The sequence below is a fragment of the Leucoraja erinacea genome, chromosome 4, assembly GCF_028641065.1.
Source record: "Leucoraja erinacea ecotype New England chromosome 4, Leri_hhj_1, whole genome shotgun sequence".
Taxonomy (NCBI): Eukaryota; Metazoa; Chordata; class Chondrichthyes; order Rajiformes; family Rajidae; genus Leucoraja; species Leucoraja erinaceus.
In genome coordinates, this window is record NC_073380.1 from 107,913,817 (window position 1) to 107,934,693 (window position 20,877).

The 20,877-nt window shown below is 40.5% G+C and overlaps 1 protein-coding gene across 1 annotated transcript in view; it reads left to right on the forward strand.

Annotated features, from left to right (window-relative positions):
* The window catches only part of rims2a (regulating synaptic membrane exocytosis 2a), a 684,525-nt gene that overhangs the window by 423,462 nt on the left and 240,186 nt on the right, over positions 1 to 20,877 (forward strand). The window contains exons 28-29 of the mRNA XM_055634901.1: positions 12,001 to 12,180; positions 14,984 to 15,093. Of these exons, the coding sequence (XP_055490876.1) occupies positions 12,001 to 12,180; positions 14,984 to 15,093 (290 nt within the window). The remainder of the gene's footprint in view (positions 1 to 12,000; positions 12,181 to 14,983; positions 15,094 to 20,877) is intronic.

The following is a 20,877-nucleotide window of genomic DNA, read 5'->3' on the forward strand; positions in this document are numbered from 1 at the left end:
GCCTTCTCCCCATATCCTCTGACTCCGCTATTTTTAAGAGCCCTATCTAGCTCACTCTTGAAAGTATCCAGAGAACCTGCCTCCACCGCCCTCTGAGGCAGAGAATTCCACAGGCTCACAACTCTCTGTGAGAAAAAGTGTTTCCTCATCTCCGTTCTAAATGCCTTACCCCTTATTCTTAAACTGTGGCCCCTGGTTCTGGATTAGCAGCCATTGTTGGCGCCACCCGGGGGTCTACAGTTTTCAAGAGTCAAGAGTGTTTCAGTGTCATATGTCCCGGATGGGACAATGAAATTCTTACTTGCTGCAGCAATACAGAATAAGTTCAATAGTTCATTTTACGGTAAAGGGCCTGTCCAACTTGGCCATCATTTACGCGACAGGCCGGTAGTGACTGACGCGCGACTGTCGCGCAAGTCATCACCCGTCATCATGCGCCTTCAAATATTTTATCTGCTCTGCAAGTAGAATTAGTCAGCGTATTGACATCATTTGTTAAGCGAAACATTGATAAAATTATTTTTTGCTGGAAAAATTCATTTACTTTTAAACTCCCAACAAACACAAAATTGTATTCCGTTATAGCAGTTTGAGGGTTTGAACCCAGCTTAAGAATTAGTTTGCAAATTTTTTTTTAAATGTTGTTAGTAAAATTGTTGGTGGTTATTTTTTTTTAAACTAATTCCGTTACTAGTGTCCTTTAAGGATATAAAATCTGCAATCCTTACCTGGATGTTATCTTTTGAAACATCCTTAACTAAGGTGTTAATCTGAAGGCATTACTCTGAAAGCATTGATGCTTACGGCGTAATTATTTTATCATTGTGGCTGACTGTGTATGGGCGGCGCGCGGCGGCGACTTGTTAGGCACGGTGACGTAATCATGCATCAACACGCACTACACGTACGAGGTCAGGACATCCGCGAGCGACCGCAGTACGTCCGCATGTGTAAGCGATACGCCACGCCCGTGGCGCACAAAGATTTTGTGCAGCAAGAAATCCTGGAGCGCCGCGCGATACCGCACGCAACTCCATACCCCTCCACGCCTCTCCATGCGCCTGTCCCACGCTACCCACACACAACTCAAATTTTTGGAGGTCGCGTAAATGGCGCGCAAATGATGGCCAAGTGGGACAGGCCCTTAAAGGTATGAATCTATGGGTGGCACAGATCACTAATGGTTTTAACAGCAGCTGTTTGGAAATTATCAAACCGGGGATGTTTTCAGCAAGAATTGCAATTACATGGAGCAAATACTTTTTAGATAATGAGCATAACATTTTTGCAACAGATTTAAGTGTCTCTCATGTGTTTAAGAATGCTTAATCCCAGAGTACAGTTAAAGTGAGTGAAGTATTGAAGATAACTTTAAACCTAACTCACCTCCCAAATTAGCCACTTATGGAATAGTTTCAGCAAATGTATGTTTATTTGGCTGAATGGGGCTGCATGGGATCAAGTTCTGCATTGAAATTAATAGTCACATCCTGCAAGAACCCACATGTTTGTGGTAACTACTTTTAAAGTTAACAACTTCAGTGGACATTCAATAGATGGATGTGGAAATAAATTGGTGAAACATTGGTAAAATTAATTATCAAATATTCTAATCCTCATCTGTGCTGTTCTTCTAGACATTATAGGTATAGGAATGTAGCTTTTTGGATTTTGGAACAATTGGGATGGAGTTATGGAATTCTAGAACAAACCAATATTTATTATTTGTCTATTCATTTGATTTTTAAATCCCCATCTTCAATAATATTGAATGCATTTTAAGGTTAAACTAAGAACAACATGTTTCACATTCCATTAGCTTCAAACATTTGAGCCATCAAAGACCTCTTTACGCCCAATCAACTGAATAGAATTTAATATCTAGATCCGGAAGTGGCGGTGCTGCCCAGGCAGCTGCGGCTCGCCTGCAGTCCGTTTGTCTTTTTTTTTGTACATATAACCATATAACAATTACAGCACGGAAACAGGCCATCTCGGCCCTACAAGTCCGTGCCGAACAACTTTTTTTTCCCTTAGTCCCACCTGCCTGCACTCATACCATAACCCTCCATTCCCTTCTCATCCATATGCCTATCCAATTTATTTTTAAATGATACCAATGAACCTGCCTCCACCACTTCCACTGGAAGCTCATTCCACACCTCTACCACTCTCTGAGTAAAGAAGTTCCCCCTCATGTTACCCCTAAACGTCTGTCCCTTAATTCTGAAGTCATGTCCTCTTGTTTGAATCTTCCCTATTCTCAAAGGGAAAAGCTTGTCCACATCAACTCTGTCTATCCCTCTCATCATTTTAAAGACCTCTATCAAGCCCCCCCTTAACCTTCTGCGCTCCAGAGAATAAAGACCTAACTTATTCAACCTATCTCTGTAACTTAGTTGCTGAAACCCAGGCAACATTCTAGTAAATCTCCTCTGTACTCTCTCTATTTTGTTGACATCCTTCCTATAATTGGGCGACCAAAAATTGTACACCATACTCCAGATTTGGTCTCACCAATGCCTTGTACAATTTTAACATTACATCCCAGCTTCTATACTCAATGCTCTGATTTATAAAGGCTAGCATACCAAAAGCTTTCTTTACCACCCTATCTATATGAGATTCCACCTTCAAGGAACTATGCACGGTTATTCCCAGATCCCTCTGTTCAACTGTATTCTTCAGTTGTCTTGTTAGAAGTATGTTTTGGTTTATTTTTAGTTGTGTATATGTGGGGAGGGGAACTTAATCTCTTCCTTGAACGGCGACGCGACCTTTTCCTTGTTGTGTCACCGCTTTCGCTGGGGGCCTAACATCGCGGAGCTGGCGGCCTCCAACTGGAACTGATCTGAGGGCTCCGGTAAGCCTGTGGACTCACCATCGCGGAGCTGGCTGTCTTCGGAGCTTCGGAGGCTTCGGCTGCGGGCCATGTGGACGGTAACATCAGGAGCTCGCAGGTCCCTGGTAGGAGACCGCTTTTCGGGAACTCCCGCAACGGCAGCTTCATCCGCCCCGAATCGCGGGGTTTGAATCGGCCCGTCGCAGGGTCTTTCATCGCCCGGCACGGCTTAATCAGCCGTGGGAATTACCATCGCCCGCCGGGGGCTTTAACATCAAGAGCCTAGATCGCCTTGACGAAGCAGTTGACTGCCTGACCGCCCAAGAAGAAGCAGGGAAGATATAATGCTTTTTGCCTTCCATCACAATGAGGAGGCGTCTGGAGATTCACTGTGATGGATGTTTGTTAAACTGTGTTCACTGGGTGTTTTGTTGTTTTGCTGTAATGACTGCATGGGACAAAATTTTGTTCAAACTTTTATTTGAATGACAATAAAGGAAATTTTATTCTATTCCATTCTATTCTGGATTGCCATTTGGGTACAACACCAGCGAACAATAACAGCAAGCAATTATATAACACCTTTAAGGTGTTATATAGAAAATAATATAGAAAAACTACTGTCAGAAGTGAATGATGTTTCCATCAATGGCATTTAGATTTTTGGCTAACTGTGTTAACTGTTTTATGCTATTAAGATTCTTTCAGGATCTTCAGTTTCGAACTACCAGATTTATTTGACATGTTCATAAATAATTTTAAACTTTGGTGATAATTTTGTGCAACAGGTTTCAAGGTCAGTTTATTCACACATGCACCAAGGCTACAGTGACCTTTGAATTACCATACAGCCATACTTTAAAAAAAAAGCAACAAGCCACACAACTACATAAAAGTTAACATAAACATCCACCACAGTGGATTCCCCACGTTCCTCGCTGTGATGGAAGGCAATAAATTCTAATCTACTTCCTCATTATTCTCCCGCAGTCAGGGCAATCGAAGCTCCTGCAGCCGGTAATTGAAGCCCCCGCGTCGGGGCAGTCAAAGCTGTGCTTTGGAGCTCCCGCAGTCGGTCTCTAACCAGAGACCACGAGCACCATGATTGTAAAGTCCGCAGTCTTCCGTGGTTGGAGCTCCAAAGTCAATCCCCAACAGGGATCGCGAGCTCCACCATGGTAAGTCCGCAGGCTCCCGCTGTTGGAGCTCCTGAAGTCCGTTTCCCGCAAAGGCCGCCAACTCTTTAATGTTGGGCCGCAGTGCGGACGGAGATACGATACTGGAAAAAAATTGCATTTCTGTTGAGGTAAGAGATTAAAAAATGTTTCCCACCCCCCGCAGATAAAACCAGCTAAAGAATACTAAAAACATACACTTAATACATACTATCAAACAACAAAGAAAGAAGAGACTGAAGAAAGGTTTCGGCCCAAAACGTCGCCTATTTCCTTCGCTCCATAGATGCTGCTGCATCCGTTGAGTTTCTCCAGCATTTTTGTGTACTTAAGAAAGAAGAGACAGCAGGCGCTGTTGGCGCCACCTGGTGGTCTACAGTTTTCAAGAATCAAGAGTTAAGAATGTTTTATTTTCATATGTCCTGGATGGGACAATGCAATTGTTACTTGCTGCAGCACAACAGAATAAGTTCAATAGGTCAACAGAGTTCAGGTTCCTTTAGCAGTAAAGGTATGGATCTATGGGTGGCACAGTGACACAGGTGATAGACCTACCACCTCACAGTGCCAGAAACCTGGATTCAATCCTGATCTCGGGTGCTGTCCTCATGGAGTTTGCACGTTCTCACTGTGACGGCATGGGTTATCTCCAGGTACTAAAAATGTACGGGTTTTCAGGTTGATCAGCCATGATCATATTGAATGGCGGTGCAGGCTCGAAGGGCCGTATGGCCTACTCCTGCATCTATTTTCTATGTTAATTGGTCTCTAAAAATGTAGCCCTTAATATGTTGAGAGTGGATGAGAAAGTGGGATAACATAGAACTATGGGCAATGGGCAATCGATGATCTTTTTATTTAATCACGTGTGTATATATTTGTATAATGGTACTAGACCAAGTGTAGATCCGTTGGGTCTGTTCCCTCAACGTGCAGTTGTGGGGGGGGGGAGGCGGCATGCAGCGCCACACACACGAACTACCCCCCCGCACTCACGCTAATTACCCCCCTTGATATTATATTAATATTATTAATTTGCTCCTTGTAACCCATAACCACCCTATCTACTGATGCATAGCCCCCAACTTGCAGTCACATCTAGAGAGGTGGGGGGGGGGGGGGGGGGTTAGAGAGTTGGGGCAGAGAGAGAGAAGGGGCAGAGGCAGAGAGAGAGACAGAGAGACACACAGAGAGGGGCAAGGGAGGGAGAGGGGGGGTGGAGAGGAGAAGAGGGAGGGTGGGTGAGGGGGGAAGGTGGGGGGGTAGAGGGGAGGGGAGGAGAGGGGGGGTGAGGGGAGGGGGAGAGGTGGGGAGCAGGGAGGGGGTAGGGGTGTGTGGAGGGGAGGAAGGTTTAGGGGAGGGACGGTGGGGGAGGGGGAGGAGGGGGAGAAAAAGGGGGGGAGGAGAGCGGGGGGAGGGGGGAGGGGGAGGTGGGGGAGAGGGGGGGGGGGGGGGAAGAGGGGTGGTGGGGAGGGGGGGGGAGTGGGGAGGGGGGGTGGAGGGGGGGGGGAGAAGAGGGGGGGGGGGGAGGGAGAGGGGAAGAGAAAAGGGGAGGTGTGGAGAACAGATGAGGGGGGGAGGAGAGAGGGGAGGGGAGGGGAGAGGAGAGGGGGGAGGGAAGAGGAGAGGGGGAGGGGAGGGGGGAGAGAGAGAGGGAGGGGGGGGGGAGAGGAGGAGAGAGAGAGAGAGTGCCTTTTTACTTCAACCCAAACAACCATTTGCAGGCAGTGCTTATTTACTTTAACCATATTTTCATTTTCAAACCACATTAAGGGTACTTACAGTTGTGTGGACATGTGTTCAGTGTTATTCACAGCTCAGAGAAACGTGACCCTCTACCTTCCTCCAGCTTTCAGACTAATTGAGATACACCACTTCCTGGTTTTATAGTCCCTCCCCCCTGCCGCCAGCGGGGGCAGCAGAGAGAATGGGGAATTTTGTAAAATCATTAATATCTCTGTCATTATTCATCGACGGGAAAAATCCTCGGCACACATGCGGCGGAGGGCGGCTCTGAGCGAGGTGGCCAAAAATGACGGCCGTAGGTGGCGGCGTTCTCTCGGAAATCGCAGCACAGATCGCCAAAAGCGGTCAAGAACGGAGATTTAGTAATATAGATAGATATGGACACACTGATCTGTTTTGTAGTCAATGCCTACTATGTTCTGTTGTGCTGAAGCAAAGCAAGAATTTCATTGTCCTATCAGGGACACATGACAATAAACTCACTTGAACTTGGTCGGCATAGAGTCAGTGGGCCAAAGGCCGTGTTTTCATATTGCATCTCTAAAACAAACTATTAATTTCAAATGATCTAACAGTTACAAACCATTTGCAGGCAAGGAAACCTGCTGTTAATAGAGAAAAGCTTCTAATAATATGGAAGTAATCTTTTCTAGACTTGCTTTTGGGTTACTTTTTCTTTTTGCTGGATATTTCAATTTTTTGCATACACTTATCATACAAATCATATGGGTACCACTATTCTTCATCTATACCTACCGGAAATATGTCGTCACAGTTGCATGTTTGGAAAAAAATCTGAGCATACCAATCTTATTATTGGGTTAAAAATAGCTTCTTTCCACATATGCATGATTTCATTGGAGCATTAGAGCATTGAGCTGTTATGGAGATTGAGACCTCAGTCTTTAATCTTATTGTTGACTTCATGACATTTCATATACGCTTGCTATTAGACCTGCTCTAGGACAATCAGTTAATTCATACATACCAATCAACCGCCTTCCTAGACTATAATTTTGAAGTTCTGTTTATCCGGTTCTCCTGTGTTGCTCATGGCTTTTGATTATGAAATAATTCGACTTTAAAATTCTAATAATTGTTTTGAAAATCCTCCATGACTATGTCCTTTCTTATCTTTGCAACATCCTCCAATCTTGAAACCTTGTAAGGTATCTGCTCCTCTACTCTGACCTCTTGAATTGCACAAAGTTTATTCACTACTGCATTAGCAGCCATGTATTCAATAAGGTATTTTGGCCAGAATTCCTTTCCTAAAACCCTTGAGAGGGAGAGCAATTATAAAAGGAGGGGGAAAAAATGCAAAGGATATGAATGTGAATTGTCATTCCTCTTTGATCTTTGTCTGATCTCCCACGATGAATGATGAAAAATAAAAAAGGTATTAATCATACTTTTAGTATTTTATGTTATCTATTATAATATTAAGAATCAATACAAGGCTAATGTATTTCATTAGCAATGTTGTATTGTCTTACTTAGCATTTAAACAGTTGCTCTCTCTGATACTCCTTTGGTCTTCTTATACCTATTGAAATGAAGAATCTTTTTATATTATGTTGACCTATAATGCCAATCAATATACTCTACCTGCAGAATAATTTTACAATTGTATATAAAATTAGTAAAACAGAATGACTGTCCGATTACTCATTCTGATGCAGATATAGAATGAGACCTGGAAAGATTTATCTTGCTAGCAGGGTGGACATCGGTCTCAGAAAAAAAACCTCAGTGTTAAATATCTGAAATGTAATTATGCACGTTTTTTCAACAATGAAAATTGACATTACTTTGGAGGCAAACATTGAAAATGCAAATCTGGAAATCTATTAGAGAGCAACATGGACAAAAGAGTATGGGAGTTGCAAAGTGCAGAGAAGATGGCCAAGCCCAGCTGGTTGAACTGGGCATGTCCTCCAGTCCCAAAGAGAAAAAAAGGAAGGTAAAAAAGATCAAGCTAAGCTGTTATTACAGATGGATGCCTATTACGGATCGGAAAAGTTGTCATTCATACCTGAAGTTGTCATTCTTGAACACGAGGGCACAGGCTGATAAGTCAGAGTGGAAGTGAAATGGGGAATTAAAGTAGCAGGTAACCAGAAGCTCAGGGTTGCCCCAGCAGACTGAATGCAAGATTTTTTCACAAAGCGATCATCCCGTCTGCTCAAACACTGATTTGGGACACTGTACATTGCTCAGGAAATTCAATCAGGCACTTCTTGGCATGGTTTTCCATCAGTTATTTATGGAATTATATCACGCCCCACCCATAGATGGATAGACTTGGTTTATACTCTCTAGAATTTAGGAGATTGAGAGGGGATCTTATAGAAACTTACAAAATTCTTAAGGGGTTGGACAGGCTAGATGCAGGAAGATTGTTCCCGATGTTTGGGGAAGTCCAGGACAAGGGGTCACAGCTTAAGGATAAGGGGGAAATCCTTTAAAACTGAGATGAGAAGAACTTTTTTTCACACAGAGAGTGGTGAATCTCTGGAACTCTCTGCCACAGAGGGTAGTTGAGGCCAGTTCATTGGCTATATTTAAGAGGGAGTTAGATGTGGCCCTTGTGGCTAAGGGGATCAGAGGGTATGGAGAGAAGGCAGGTACGGGATACTGAGTTGGATGATCAGCCATGATCATATTAAATGGCGGTGCAGGCTCGAAGGGCCGAATGGCCTACTCCTGCACCTAATTTCTATGTTTCATAGCTTCTTTTAGAGGGCAGATGAGACCAACTGACCCATCATTGGATGTTATGATTATGTATTAACACCCCACACCAGATTGGGACCCTGTAATTTAGTCACATATTTTCTTTAATAAAAATTAACTGCAGATGGTTATTTACACCAAAAATAGACTCAAAATGCTGGAATAACCCAACGAGCCGGGCAACATCTCCTGAGAAAATGAATAGGTGATGTTTCAGGTCAAGACCCTTCTTCAGACTACATTTAGGGGAGAGGAACTGGAACTGAATTGTAGGGGAGGAACCCTGCCTGGTGTCATCTGTTGCTGGTCCTGGTCTTTTCTTGCATCCAGTTCCTCCCCCCACCACAATCAGTCTGAAGAAGGGTCACAAGTCAAGATGACACCTATCCATAGATGTTCCTTGACGCGCAGCATTTTGTGACTATTTCCTTGATTTTCCTTCAGCTTCTCCACCTCATTAGGCCAAGCTGCTCCACATCTATTTCCCCTGCTGATCTACCAAACCCTGACCATCTAATCTTTAACCATCTATTCCTTCACTACAAGATCCCAACCTAACATTCAAGGACCAAACTAATAACTTTCTGAGTGGTGTGCTCACAACAATCTCTCTCTGAACACTAAAAAGACAAAGGAGATCATCACTGATTTCAGGTGACATAGAGCGGAGCTCAGGCCACTGGAGATAGGGGGCGAGGAGGTGGAGTGGGTGTCTAGTTTTAAATTTCTGGGGATCAACATCAGTGAGGATCTTAAATGGTCTGTGAACTCTGCTGTAGTTGTAGAAAAGGCGGAACAGAGACTTTACTTCCTCAGAACACTGAGGAAGGCCCATCTGTCTGTTAAACTGCTGGAGTCTTTCTACCGTTGTTCGGTAGAAAGCACACTGACTTACTGCATAACTGCTTGGTTTGGGAACTGTTCAGCAACTGACAGAGCAGCTCTCCAGAGGGTGATAAAAACTGCCCAGGGTATCATTGGACTCCCCCTGCCCCCTCGGGAGGACATTTACCACTCCAGATGCCGCAGCAGGACCTGTAATATTGTGAAAGACATTACACATCCTTGTCACCACTGCTGCCCTCAGGAAAAAGGTACAGGTCGCTAAAGTCACGCACTGCCAGATTCAAGAACAGCTTTTACCCATCAGCAATCTTGGAACTGAACTCTGTCTCGGGAGCGGGTTATGGGGAAGGAGGGGGGTTGGGAGACAGTGTTAATTTATGTAAATGTGAATCCATGGGTGGGTTTGGGGAGGGAGGGAGTGTAAAAAGTATATGTGAATGTTTGAAGTTCTTTTCAATGGAGAGACACAGTAATCTCGTTGTATGTGACACATGCAATGACAATAAAGCATTCTGATCTGATCTGATCTGATCTGAATACCCTGTGATATCTTTGAGTCCATGGTGTTCCCTCCACCAATTGTTCTTCAAATGACCCCTTGACTGTCAAACTCCACTCCACTTCTTCATTTACCACCCACCACCTATTTCTATGAAATGCTGCATCTTGGAGCTAAAAATTACTAAGTGGACAATGACCTGTGCCTTTTAGATTTAGATAACCACTGACAATTTAAGTGTCTTCTTTAAAATTTACTGAAATATTTCAATAATCCTCATGAGCATTTAAAGCTGTCCAGGGGAGCTTTAAGCCAAAGAGACCCAGGATTAAAAAACTTTAGTGTTAAAGTATTTAGTATTAGCTGTGGATCCCCAGCAGGACTAATAACAAGACCTGTCAAAGAATGGATGAGCTTCTAGCGAGTCAACGGCCATCCACACTTCAGTAGAAGTAGCGATCACTGTCGTACACGGCATTGTAAGGAATGATGATAAAGCACACACACACACCTAAATCCGATACTTCCAGCGGCGGATGTCCGCAGGAACTGGAGGACAGAGATGTGTGGTCCATCACCAATCCCGCCGGAAACCAGCACCATTGCAATGCTAAATGGTCTGTCCCACACGCGATTTTTTTAGGCAACTTGCCGGCACCCGTCACAGTCGCAGCAGGTCCCGAACTTTTTCAAAATGTTGAAAACCCAGTGGTGACCAGAAAAATGTATGACTCTTTGGGCGACTACTCACGATCCAAACAGGCGTCACACATGGTTAAATAAGACAGATTGACTCCGTGGTGGTTGCAACAGCACACCTTGTTGATTATCGCACACCACAATTTCCTACTAGTGAAAATCAGAAGTGATGGTTTGAGCAGATTTCTCCACTAATCGCATTGTTAAATTTAAATGTTGCATAAGTTTTATTGTTACTTTATAATTTATATGTGAAGGAAATTATAAATTAGCAACTCTGATTGAATTACCAGAAGACTGAGCATTTCAATAAATATGAGAGCAATGTAGCACACTATCCTGAAGATTCAGTGCTTCCACTTAAAAAGTTCTATTCATAGTGACACAGGGAAATGTAGGAACCTCCCTGAACTGTTCCATTACCATACTGCACTTAAATGGAAGTGTCTGAAAAGTGATATAGTCACATCATTGTAATTGCTTCCTCGGGCTGTTCATTTGAAACTCTTAAGTGCTATCACTTCACTTTCTAGATCATTAACAAAGGAAACAAAACCAGCTCCAGATGGGAATCTAGCTATAGCTGCATTTGCTACTACAGCAATATCCGTTTCAGTCCTAGAAATGCTGGTTCTCCATAGTTTTAAATAGTTAAATAAATCATTAAAATCTTAGATGTAGCATTATAGCAGATGGGAGCGTGTGGATTGTTAAGCTACAAAGGTACATATAGATGATGTACCAGGAACTTTATTTGCAACATACTATTTTTGCTGAATTTTAATCCATGTGCCCTGAAGTAGTGTCCAAGGTGAAAGTATGAGCATGATATGGTAACAATTCATTGGCATCATTTGGTGTTTAAAAAATCCATTGCACAGGTGCAGAACTGTACTCTGAAGGCTATCAGCCAAGTTGAGTTAAATTGTATAGAAAGCTCATTGAATGTATAAGATTAATATTCATGATTATTGTAAATGTTTTATTCACTGTCTAAACCATATAATAGTGTTTTGTATTGAATTAGATCAGCATTTGTACTTTGTTTTTGAAGCACTGAAACATTTTATAATGAGACACTAATCAACTTGGCTTGACTTGTTTTCTTTCCATCACAGCTATTATCTTCTGGCCAATCTATGTTCTCAAAAAATATTCCATATTAACCATGAAAAACTTTAAAACATTTTTAGGAAATTCAGCATTTTCATTGATTGAAGGATTTATCTTTCAGAATAGCATCTGACATTTGAGAGACTTGATGACTGCATTTACTAGTATTGGTGACACATCCAACATACTACTGGTTTGAGTCTCTATCACAGCTTTGTACATAGACAACCACCTGTTAAATAATTCAGACTTTGGATAAAAGCCAGAAGTTCACAATCGTGTCATAAACGTTTGCTTTTGAAAGGTTAAAGTTCAACTGAGTGGCTTTTTGACTGACATTACAGGAATCGCGAGCCATCCGATAGACAGGAATATCAAAGATCCAGATCAACAGAGCAACGGCCTGTGCTTGAGCGGATGAACTCCCGCTCCAGATCCTCTGAGCGTGCCGAAACAAACGTCATGAGATCGATGCCATCATTAACATCGGGAAGATCTGCCCCTCCTTCACCTGCACTAACGAGGTGAAAGAGATACATCAAACTACTGGACTAATCACCTTATCCCCATGCAAACTCACCCTTTATTTTTCTTGTAGCTGAGTGGTGTCCCCTTTCATCATAGATTAGCCACTAGAAGCCCCCAGTCCTCTCCTCACCCCACCCCTGTAGCAATAAACACAGCACTTATATCCTTACAAGGATATAATGGTGTGGACATCATGTGTTTTGTTTTTCAACATTCTTTAAGAGCATCTGTTATGTTAAGAAACCTGGAAATTCTGCCTCTTTAAGCATTTGGTAATTCTCTTGATTTTCTCTTACAGCTCAAAGATCATTAAAAGGAATAAGATGCAATCTTTAACCTCCTTGTCATCTGCGGATCAAATAACATTGTTGTGGCAATGCTATACTATATGTTGATCATGTTATTGCATCTTTAAATCATAATGTGTAGCAATCATTAAGGAAATAGACCATACATATTTCCTAGCTGGCAAGAGAAAACATCCATTAATAGATCTACATCTAGCTTTTTTTATATAAGAAAAAGAATTGGATTCTAAACAATCTAAGATGATACAATCCAATGATACACTTGCAGGTTTTATGTTTTCATGCTTATTTACTAATTTATACAAATATAGTAACTTTAAAGAAAGGCATTAAATCTTTCTGTTAATAATTCCGAAAATGTACCTTTCCTATGTCGACATTTGGACCTTTCCTTCATTTCCTCAAACATTCTTTGTAGAATTTATTCATTTTCCTTTATTGAATATGCTCATTTATCCCTGCATGAAATGGGTCTATTGCACTTTGTGACATAAGAAAGCTGCCACCTTGTTTTGATTTTTGATTAATTATAAACCCAGAAATTTCGGATCAAATAAAGTACAGTACTAAGTAAAATAAATCTTTATTGAAGTTCACCCTATTTGGTGTATTAAGTGAGTGCTGAATGGAACACTAGCATCTGATTGACAAACTCATGAAAAATGGGGGAAAAAGAAAAGGTTAAAATTTCATTTTGATATTTTGATTTCCCTAAAGTATATAAACTTTAACAGCATGTTTCCAGGTAGTAAGTGTTTGCTAAGCTCATTAATTGCCATCCAGACTGCTAGAAGTGAATTGAAATTTAAAAAGCGATTTTCCATGGCTACAGTACAGCACCCAGTGCAACAACACAAAGGCTGCCATGGAGCTCAGGGAAAAGATAATGGTCGGGAGAAACATGGCACCTTCCTGTGTGTCTACTTTGGTCATGCAGTAACTGGTGTCCCATACCACTATGAGTAACAGGTTCATCAAGGGGCCTCGTCCACACTTTGCATACTATGGAGATGCTGCAATGTTTGTCAGTGATGGTTGTGAAGCAAAGAATAATGAGTTGGGCAGATGTAGTGTCAAAAACCTCAATGTCCCAATGGAAGCTTTATACCTCACATCTCAGTGGTGATTTTATGGACTTTGTTCCATGTGTTACTATCATTGAAAATTGCAGGTTGTAGATCACTGCTTTACCAGTCAATTTTGTTTGTAATTTCAATAGACAATAGGTGCAGGATTTCGCCATTTGGCCCTTCGAGCCAGCACCGCCATTCAAGGTGATCATGGCTGATCATCCCCAATCCGTACCCCGTTCCTGCCTTCTCCCCATATCCCCTGACTCCGCTATTTTTAAGAGCCCTATCTAGCTCTCTCTTGAAATCATCCAGAAAACCTGCCATCTAAGGCAGAGAATTCCACAGACTCACCACTCTCTGTGAGGAAAAAGTGTTTTCTCGTCTCCGTTCTAAATGGCTTACTCCAAACATTTCAGAAATGTTTGTTGCAGATCAGAGAACATCATTGACAATGGAAAACAATAACAAAAGTAATGGGAAAAACTCAGCCAGTCAAGTAGCATATGTGAAAAGGACAAGCAAGCCAACATTTTAAGTCAATGACTCTCAGAACCGAGATATGGACTGGTTTCTCTTTCTACAGATGCTGCCTGATTGCCTGAGTTCTTCCAGCTTTTCTTGGTATTGTTCTAGATTGCAGCATCTACAGTTTTATTTGTTTACCATTAAACGTGTTGTGTGATGCCGATCAAACATCAGATACACTGAGGTGAATCACACCCCAAAAGTGCCTTGGCCAATTTCCTATTGATTCCCAACCAAACTGGAAATGATCACTGGTATGGCCAAATGTGTGTAAAATGGCTCTTTCGTGCAAACTGTCTGTGCAAATTATGCCTAAGTGGATCCAGTTTCCAGGCAGGCATTAGCATAGGTTATGAAATATATCCATCATATCCCTACTTTACTTTGAAGAGATAGTGTTTCAGTAATAACAATCTTTTACCCTCTGAGTAATGAATCTCTAAAACGTTGTGAAAATTACTCATTTGCTCCTAATCAAAATAGGAGAGCAACACAATATGTCCTTGCAAAATATAATATACTTTGCACTGTAATTATTATATTTAAAGTTTCTCTTAATCTTGGAAAGGATTATAGACCAGCTAACTGTTTACCAACTAATTAGAAATAGATTACAGAAATCTATGCTTTATCGATGCTGACATTTTTTTGTTTTGTTTCACATTCTATGAGTTTGCTGATATGTTATGTTTGGGATATAGTCTTGTGCATAGTAAAAACATTTCTCATACATTGCTTTTTTTTTAAAACTGTGATGCAGTGAGGTTGTTTGATATTTCATTCATATAATCCCTATATTACACATTCCACGTTCTAGGGTGGATATACTTATTTTGATATTCCTCCCCACGTATTTTGCAGAAAGCAATTACTGTATTTTTTAAATTACACAGGTCACATCCCCGTAGTGGATCAGTACAAACCAGTCCAACCAGTACACCGATGTTAGGACGGAGGGGTCGACAGCTGCCACAACTTCCACCAAAAGGGACTCTGGAAAGAAGTGAGTTCGAGCTATTAAACTTATACTTAATCATTATATCAAGTGGAGTGAAATACATAGCCTGCTTCTGGTTTGGTAATGTTGAAATGCAATAAAAATTGGAGCTCATTTCTGATGACTTTAAGTTATGTACAGGCACTTCTTAACAAATCATGAAATGGTTAGAAAGAAAATGGGATACTCTTGGGATTCGTAACAAGTCAGGCAGTATCTATCGAGAGAGAAGCAAAGTTAATGGTTTGACCTGAAACATTAACTCTTTCTCTTTCCTACAGAATTCTTAATAACAACAGAAATAAAATATGTGATAAGGTAACGATCGTAAAGCTTATACATTACTGACAATCTGCAATTAAATTAACTCTCCATATTGATGCACAGTTCAAATTTAGCGGAAATCTATCTCATCTAAATTACTCTAGTGCTTTACGATATCATATAATGCACAATTAAACCAGAGCTCCGCATTTATTTTGCTTAGTAAAACTTGAGGGAATTCCGATTTTCATCAATGCTGCAGTAACATACCTCTTTGATATTCATACTGTGACAGAATGGAGTAAACCTGAACTTAAGGAACTGATAACATTTTTCATGAAAATATTTTAAATTATCCAAAATTTAAACTTTAAATTTAATGCTCCTAATTTCAATGTTTATTTCTATGGAGAGAAATTAATCAGCTTTACCTATGAAAGATTATTGTTGGCATTCCTTTTTCCTTGCACAATTTTATTTTATTTATTCGTGATTCTTTTCCCTGTTACTTCCTTCCCAGACAATGGAGAAGAAGGGATTGATCTTTATGAAGGTTTGTAATCAGAAATAGTGTTACTTTTGTGGAGGAGTCTTTTGGGCTTTTTCTGCAGAAGTAAGCACAACTGCAATAGATTTCCTCTGGTTTCAGTTGTCCAGTTTTATAATATCAGCAATTACATTTTTACTTTCCCTTTTCCTTTTAAAAAATAACAGATATTGCAAATATTTGTCTAGATTTGATATAAAATTAGATTTAGAGTAGAGCTTGTTACAAATAATTTTATCTTACATTTATGGGCAGGAAACCATGTCGTATCAATTGCAGTCATTTTGTACAAAGGGTATGGGTAGAGAATATAAGTACAAACTGTTCAGAAGAAAAGCTTCACTTAGGTATTTTTTTGCATTGTATGAATGCGTAACTGTACATACAGCCAAAATATATGCCTTGCATAGTTGCATGATTTCAATTATTATTTTTGATATTGATTGTGTTAAGCAGTTAATTTTGATTTCTAACAAATACTTAGGACTTCAAGCACATTATAGAAAATAACTCTCTAATTATGAATACTGTATAGTGTATATCTTTGAATAATAAATATCTAACGATACTGCTAGGCAACCATTATACCAAATAACATTTTAAATCACATTTTTGCCATAATGTATCTATTACCATTTAAAAAGTAAAGCTTATGTTAGCAAGATGCCTGGGAATGTCCACACTCATTTAGCTGAAGCTGCCGACTCTGTACAATGTGTTCTTCTTGCCAATCCCTTCAGATGCAGAGATTGTTCCCTTGTACACTCAAACTGATGAAGACATTGCTCTTTACCAAGTGTGAACCAGATAATTTTTTTTAAGTCTGTTAGATGTAACATTAAACATTAGAGTGACACTTTTATAGTAAATTGCATTTTTGCAATCAAAAATTGTTGAATTGACACATTTCAGCAATATTCATGGTGGCATGGTAAAACTCCCGTAACAGTACAATTGCTCTGGAATTGGATAAGAAAAAAAAATTGGTCTTCGTTATATGCACATACCCTCTCTCAATGAGAGCAGTTTGTTCTCATTTCCTGTTGAACAACCGCCCAACAGGAAATTACACTATACATATCCATTTGACATAATGCCAGTGCCATTTACATACTATTTTTTGTGAATGTAATATCAATGCATGCAGTTTTTGAGACTTGTGGACAGGAATTAGATCAAGAGCTTTCAACTTGCCATCTTTAATGTCAAGAAATATTCACACATAGAGTACACATTGCAGATGGTCCACAGCCAAATGGGAATTAAAGGATTCCTGTTGTAATTTATTTTATATATATCCACTGATGCCCCAAAGCGTTTCTTCTATATGCAGACAACACTTATTTGGATTGCAGTATCTATAGACAAGATTCAACTGTGTAGGAAAGAACTGCAGATGATGGTTTAAACCAAAGATAGACACAAAATGCCGGAGTAACTCAGCGGAACAGGCAGCATCTCTGGCGAATAGGAATGGGTGACGTTTCGGCTCGAAACCTCTCTTTATCTGTGATCCGTGAAGCTGATGGCATTTGGTCCATTTATAACACGGGGCCAGACTACACCCCTCTCTAGTCTGAGAGAGGACATTAATACTCCCAATTACTCTCCCCAATCCTGTTCTCATCCTTCATTCTCTGATTTCCCACCACCCGTGTTCCTCCCTCTCAATGGAAAATACCCTCTGCGAACTTGCAAGTCTACTTCCACCATTTTCAACAGGTAAATCACCACCAAAGTAATTTCTTAAAGGGAAAATGTTGCTATTTACTGATTTTATTTTCATAAAATCCAATTTGATGTAAGGACAAAATATAATGCCCAATAAAATGGGGTAAAGCAAATTCATAGGAATTTGATTTTACATTTAAAGACACAAAGTGTTGGAGTAACTCAGGAGGTCAGGCAGCATTGATGCAGAACATGTGACGTTTTGGGTCAACACCTTTCATGATCCAAAACATCACCTATCCATGTTGTCCAGAGATGTTGCCTGACCTCCTGAGTTATTCCAGTGCTCTGCGTCCTTTTGTTTATTAACAAGCATCTGCAGTTCTTTGCTTATACTTCCTGATTTTACAGCTATATGCTTAGAAATCTAATATCAGGATATCCCTTTGAGAAGGAAGAAGGACTTAGTTGGTTGATGGATAATATTAGGACAATATTTGAATATTACAGGGTTATTTAATCATAGAATAGCCAACAGCGATTCAGATAGGCATGAGTACCTTCAGCAATGCTGAAGCTCCCACCACCTTTTTTGTTACTGCATTGTTCATGGAATCATTCCAGTGATTCCAACTGTGCATGCACAATGATTGACATCGCAGTTGCTGCCTAAGGATCATTGTGTATAATCAGGTCACATACATTGAGGGCTTGTTAGAATTTACAAAGCTCACTCTACAAACACAATATTGCCTATTATCAATTGATTCTTATTATATATAAAATAATTACACAGTATATAAAAACACAGTGCAACACAGTAGAATGTCTGGCATATTCAGAGAGGCATTTGGATAGATAAATGGTTAGGATGGGTTAAAAGGGACATGGACCAAATGCAGGTGTATGGGTGTTTCACTGATACCATCTTGGTTGCCATGTAAAAGTTAGGCCAATAGAATGGGTTAACAATGATGTGAGCCAAAGCAAGGGCTCCTGCAATTTCCTCTCTAGCTTCCCAGTGTCCTATGGGCTTCCAGTGACTATACCAAGATCCCCAATCCTCCTGTCTTTCAGCATTTTAAAAACAAAGGAGAAATACTCAGTGAGGACCTTGCCCATCTTCTATGGCTCCACACAGATTTGACCGCTTTGATTCCTGTGGGGTCGCACTTACGCTCCCGTTACCTGTTTCCCCAATATCTGCTTATAATATTTCTTGGGATTTTCCTTAATGCTATCAGCCAGAGTTATCTCCTGCCCCTATTTACTCTTTTTTAGCTTACTTCTTAGTTCTTAGTTCCTCCAGGGATACACTTGATCCCATATCCTATGCCTCCTTCTCCAAGTTAAGTGATAATTTGTATATCTCAGTCAGGATGCCAGCAATTTCTTCTCTAGCTTCCCACAGTGTCCTCGGATATATGTGACCAGATTTTAATCATTATTCATTAATTCATCTTTTTTTTTAAAGATAGCAGACAATTAAAAACTGCTTTGACAGGAGGCAGAACTGCATCCCTAATTTTCTGTCATAAGTTGCCAGCGTTATTTTTGGATGGGCTTCAGCAGACTACAGGCTAGGGCGTTACTTGCTGCTGAGACCTCACGCTAACTCCTCGAGTGTAAAGGCAGCCCGTCCAGTCAACCACATCTCACCCAGGTTAAATGCTGGTGGGTCAGAGGGTGCAGGGCAGGATGTGCACATGGTCCGTATACCTCTGTTTCCTGCCTGTTCATGTGTCTGTCTAATTGCCTCTTAAACATTACTATAAACTGCTGGCAGCAGACTTTGCTGGTGATGGTTTTGCTGCTGAATGTCAAGGTGACGTTACCTAGCACATGTGTGGCACAGATTTTGCTTGCCATTTCGCTCTGGCCTAAATGTTGCCCACATCTTCGACAGAGTGGCAAGCAGTAATACTGCCTTAGCTCCAACAATCTTGGTTCAATCTGCTCGGAGTGCTTTCTGTATGTAGTTTGTGTGTTCTCCCTGTGACTGTGACCATCTGACCCTGTTTCCAGCATGTCTGACAATTGTGTTGGTAGACAAATTGGCTACTGTAAATTCCTCCTGCTAATGATAGTTGCCAGGAGAGTCACAATGGGGAATAGATTTCAGGAACATTTACTGGGTGGGAATTTTGCTGCAAATTTTGGCTTGTACTAAATGGGCTGAAATCTCCTAAACTGTAAATAAATGTGGAAATTACCTGAACCGAATCGAATGATATGATGTGGATTGACCGGGGAATATTTTCCATCTGAAATTCGGTTTGAAGTCAAACATTTGGCTGATGAGATTTATTCTATATTCAGGCACTGTAATTCCATATATAGATGAATTTATTCATAATTAATTAAATCTATATATTTATATTTATCATTTTACCATTTCAAATAGAGATATATCTATGAACTTATACATGGAGCACATCCTTTCCCATGAGTTGACCAGTCCTCTGCCATGAAACAGGCTGATAATATCACTGTTTTTACCAGAACTGTAGGAGGGAGATCAACATAATCCCTATTTAATTTTCAGATCATAATTATTGGACCCAATTTAACTTTCATTTATAGTCAGACAAATAAAGCAGTGCAAGCTTTTTCCCTTGATAGTTCAAAATGTTGCAGGTGTAGAATTGATTAAGAAAGACTCTGGGTAGACATGTATTAACTTGGTGGAATATATAACTACCCATGCCCTTTTAATGACATTTTCAGTTTGACTTTGGTGTGACCCACTGGTTTGTCTTTCTTCAGAGCTTGTTTTTATTGGTCAGATAGAAAATTATCTTACCTAAGTTTTACATACTGAATTTGAATTTTGTTGGCATTATGCAGAAGAAGACAATGAAAATACTCAGGAACGTTGGTCAGAGGTGGAGGAAGGTTTGTCTTGTCTGTGACCAAGTAGAATTTGTGTGCTGTGGTGTAAATATTGTAACTCTTGCTAGTTATGTTTTCCAGTTAAGGAGAGATATCTTATCCATCTAAACTATGATTTTTACCAGGATTTGGGTTAGTTATTGATAATCACCTTTTATCTTCTGTCATCAAAGTGACAACCTTTGCTTTGGCGAGTTGATATAAAAAAAACATTATTTTCATATGCAATCCTTGGCATTTGTTATTCCACATAATATATGTTTATAGTACAAAGATCATGCTGGATAATTCACATCTAAAATTAAGTCCATCTATACCTGTGAACCTCATAATAAACAACATGCATCATGCAGCAATAGACAATAGACAATAGGTGCAGGAGTAGGCCTTTCGGCCCTTAGAGCCAGCACCGACAT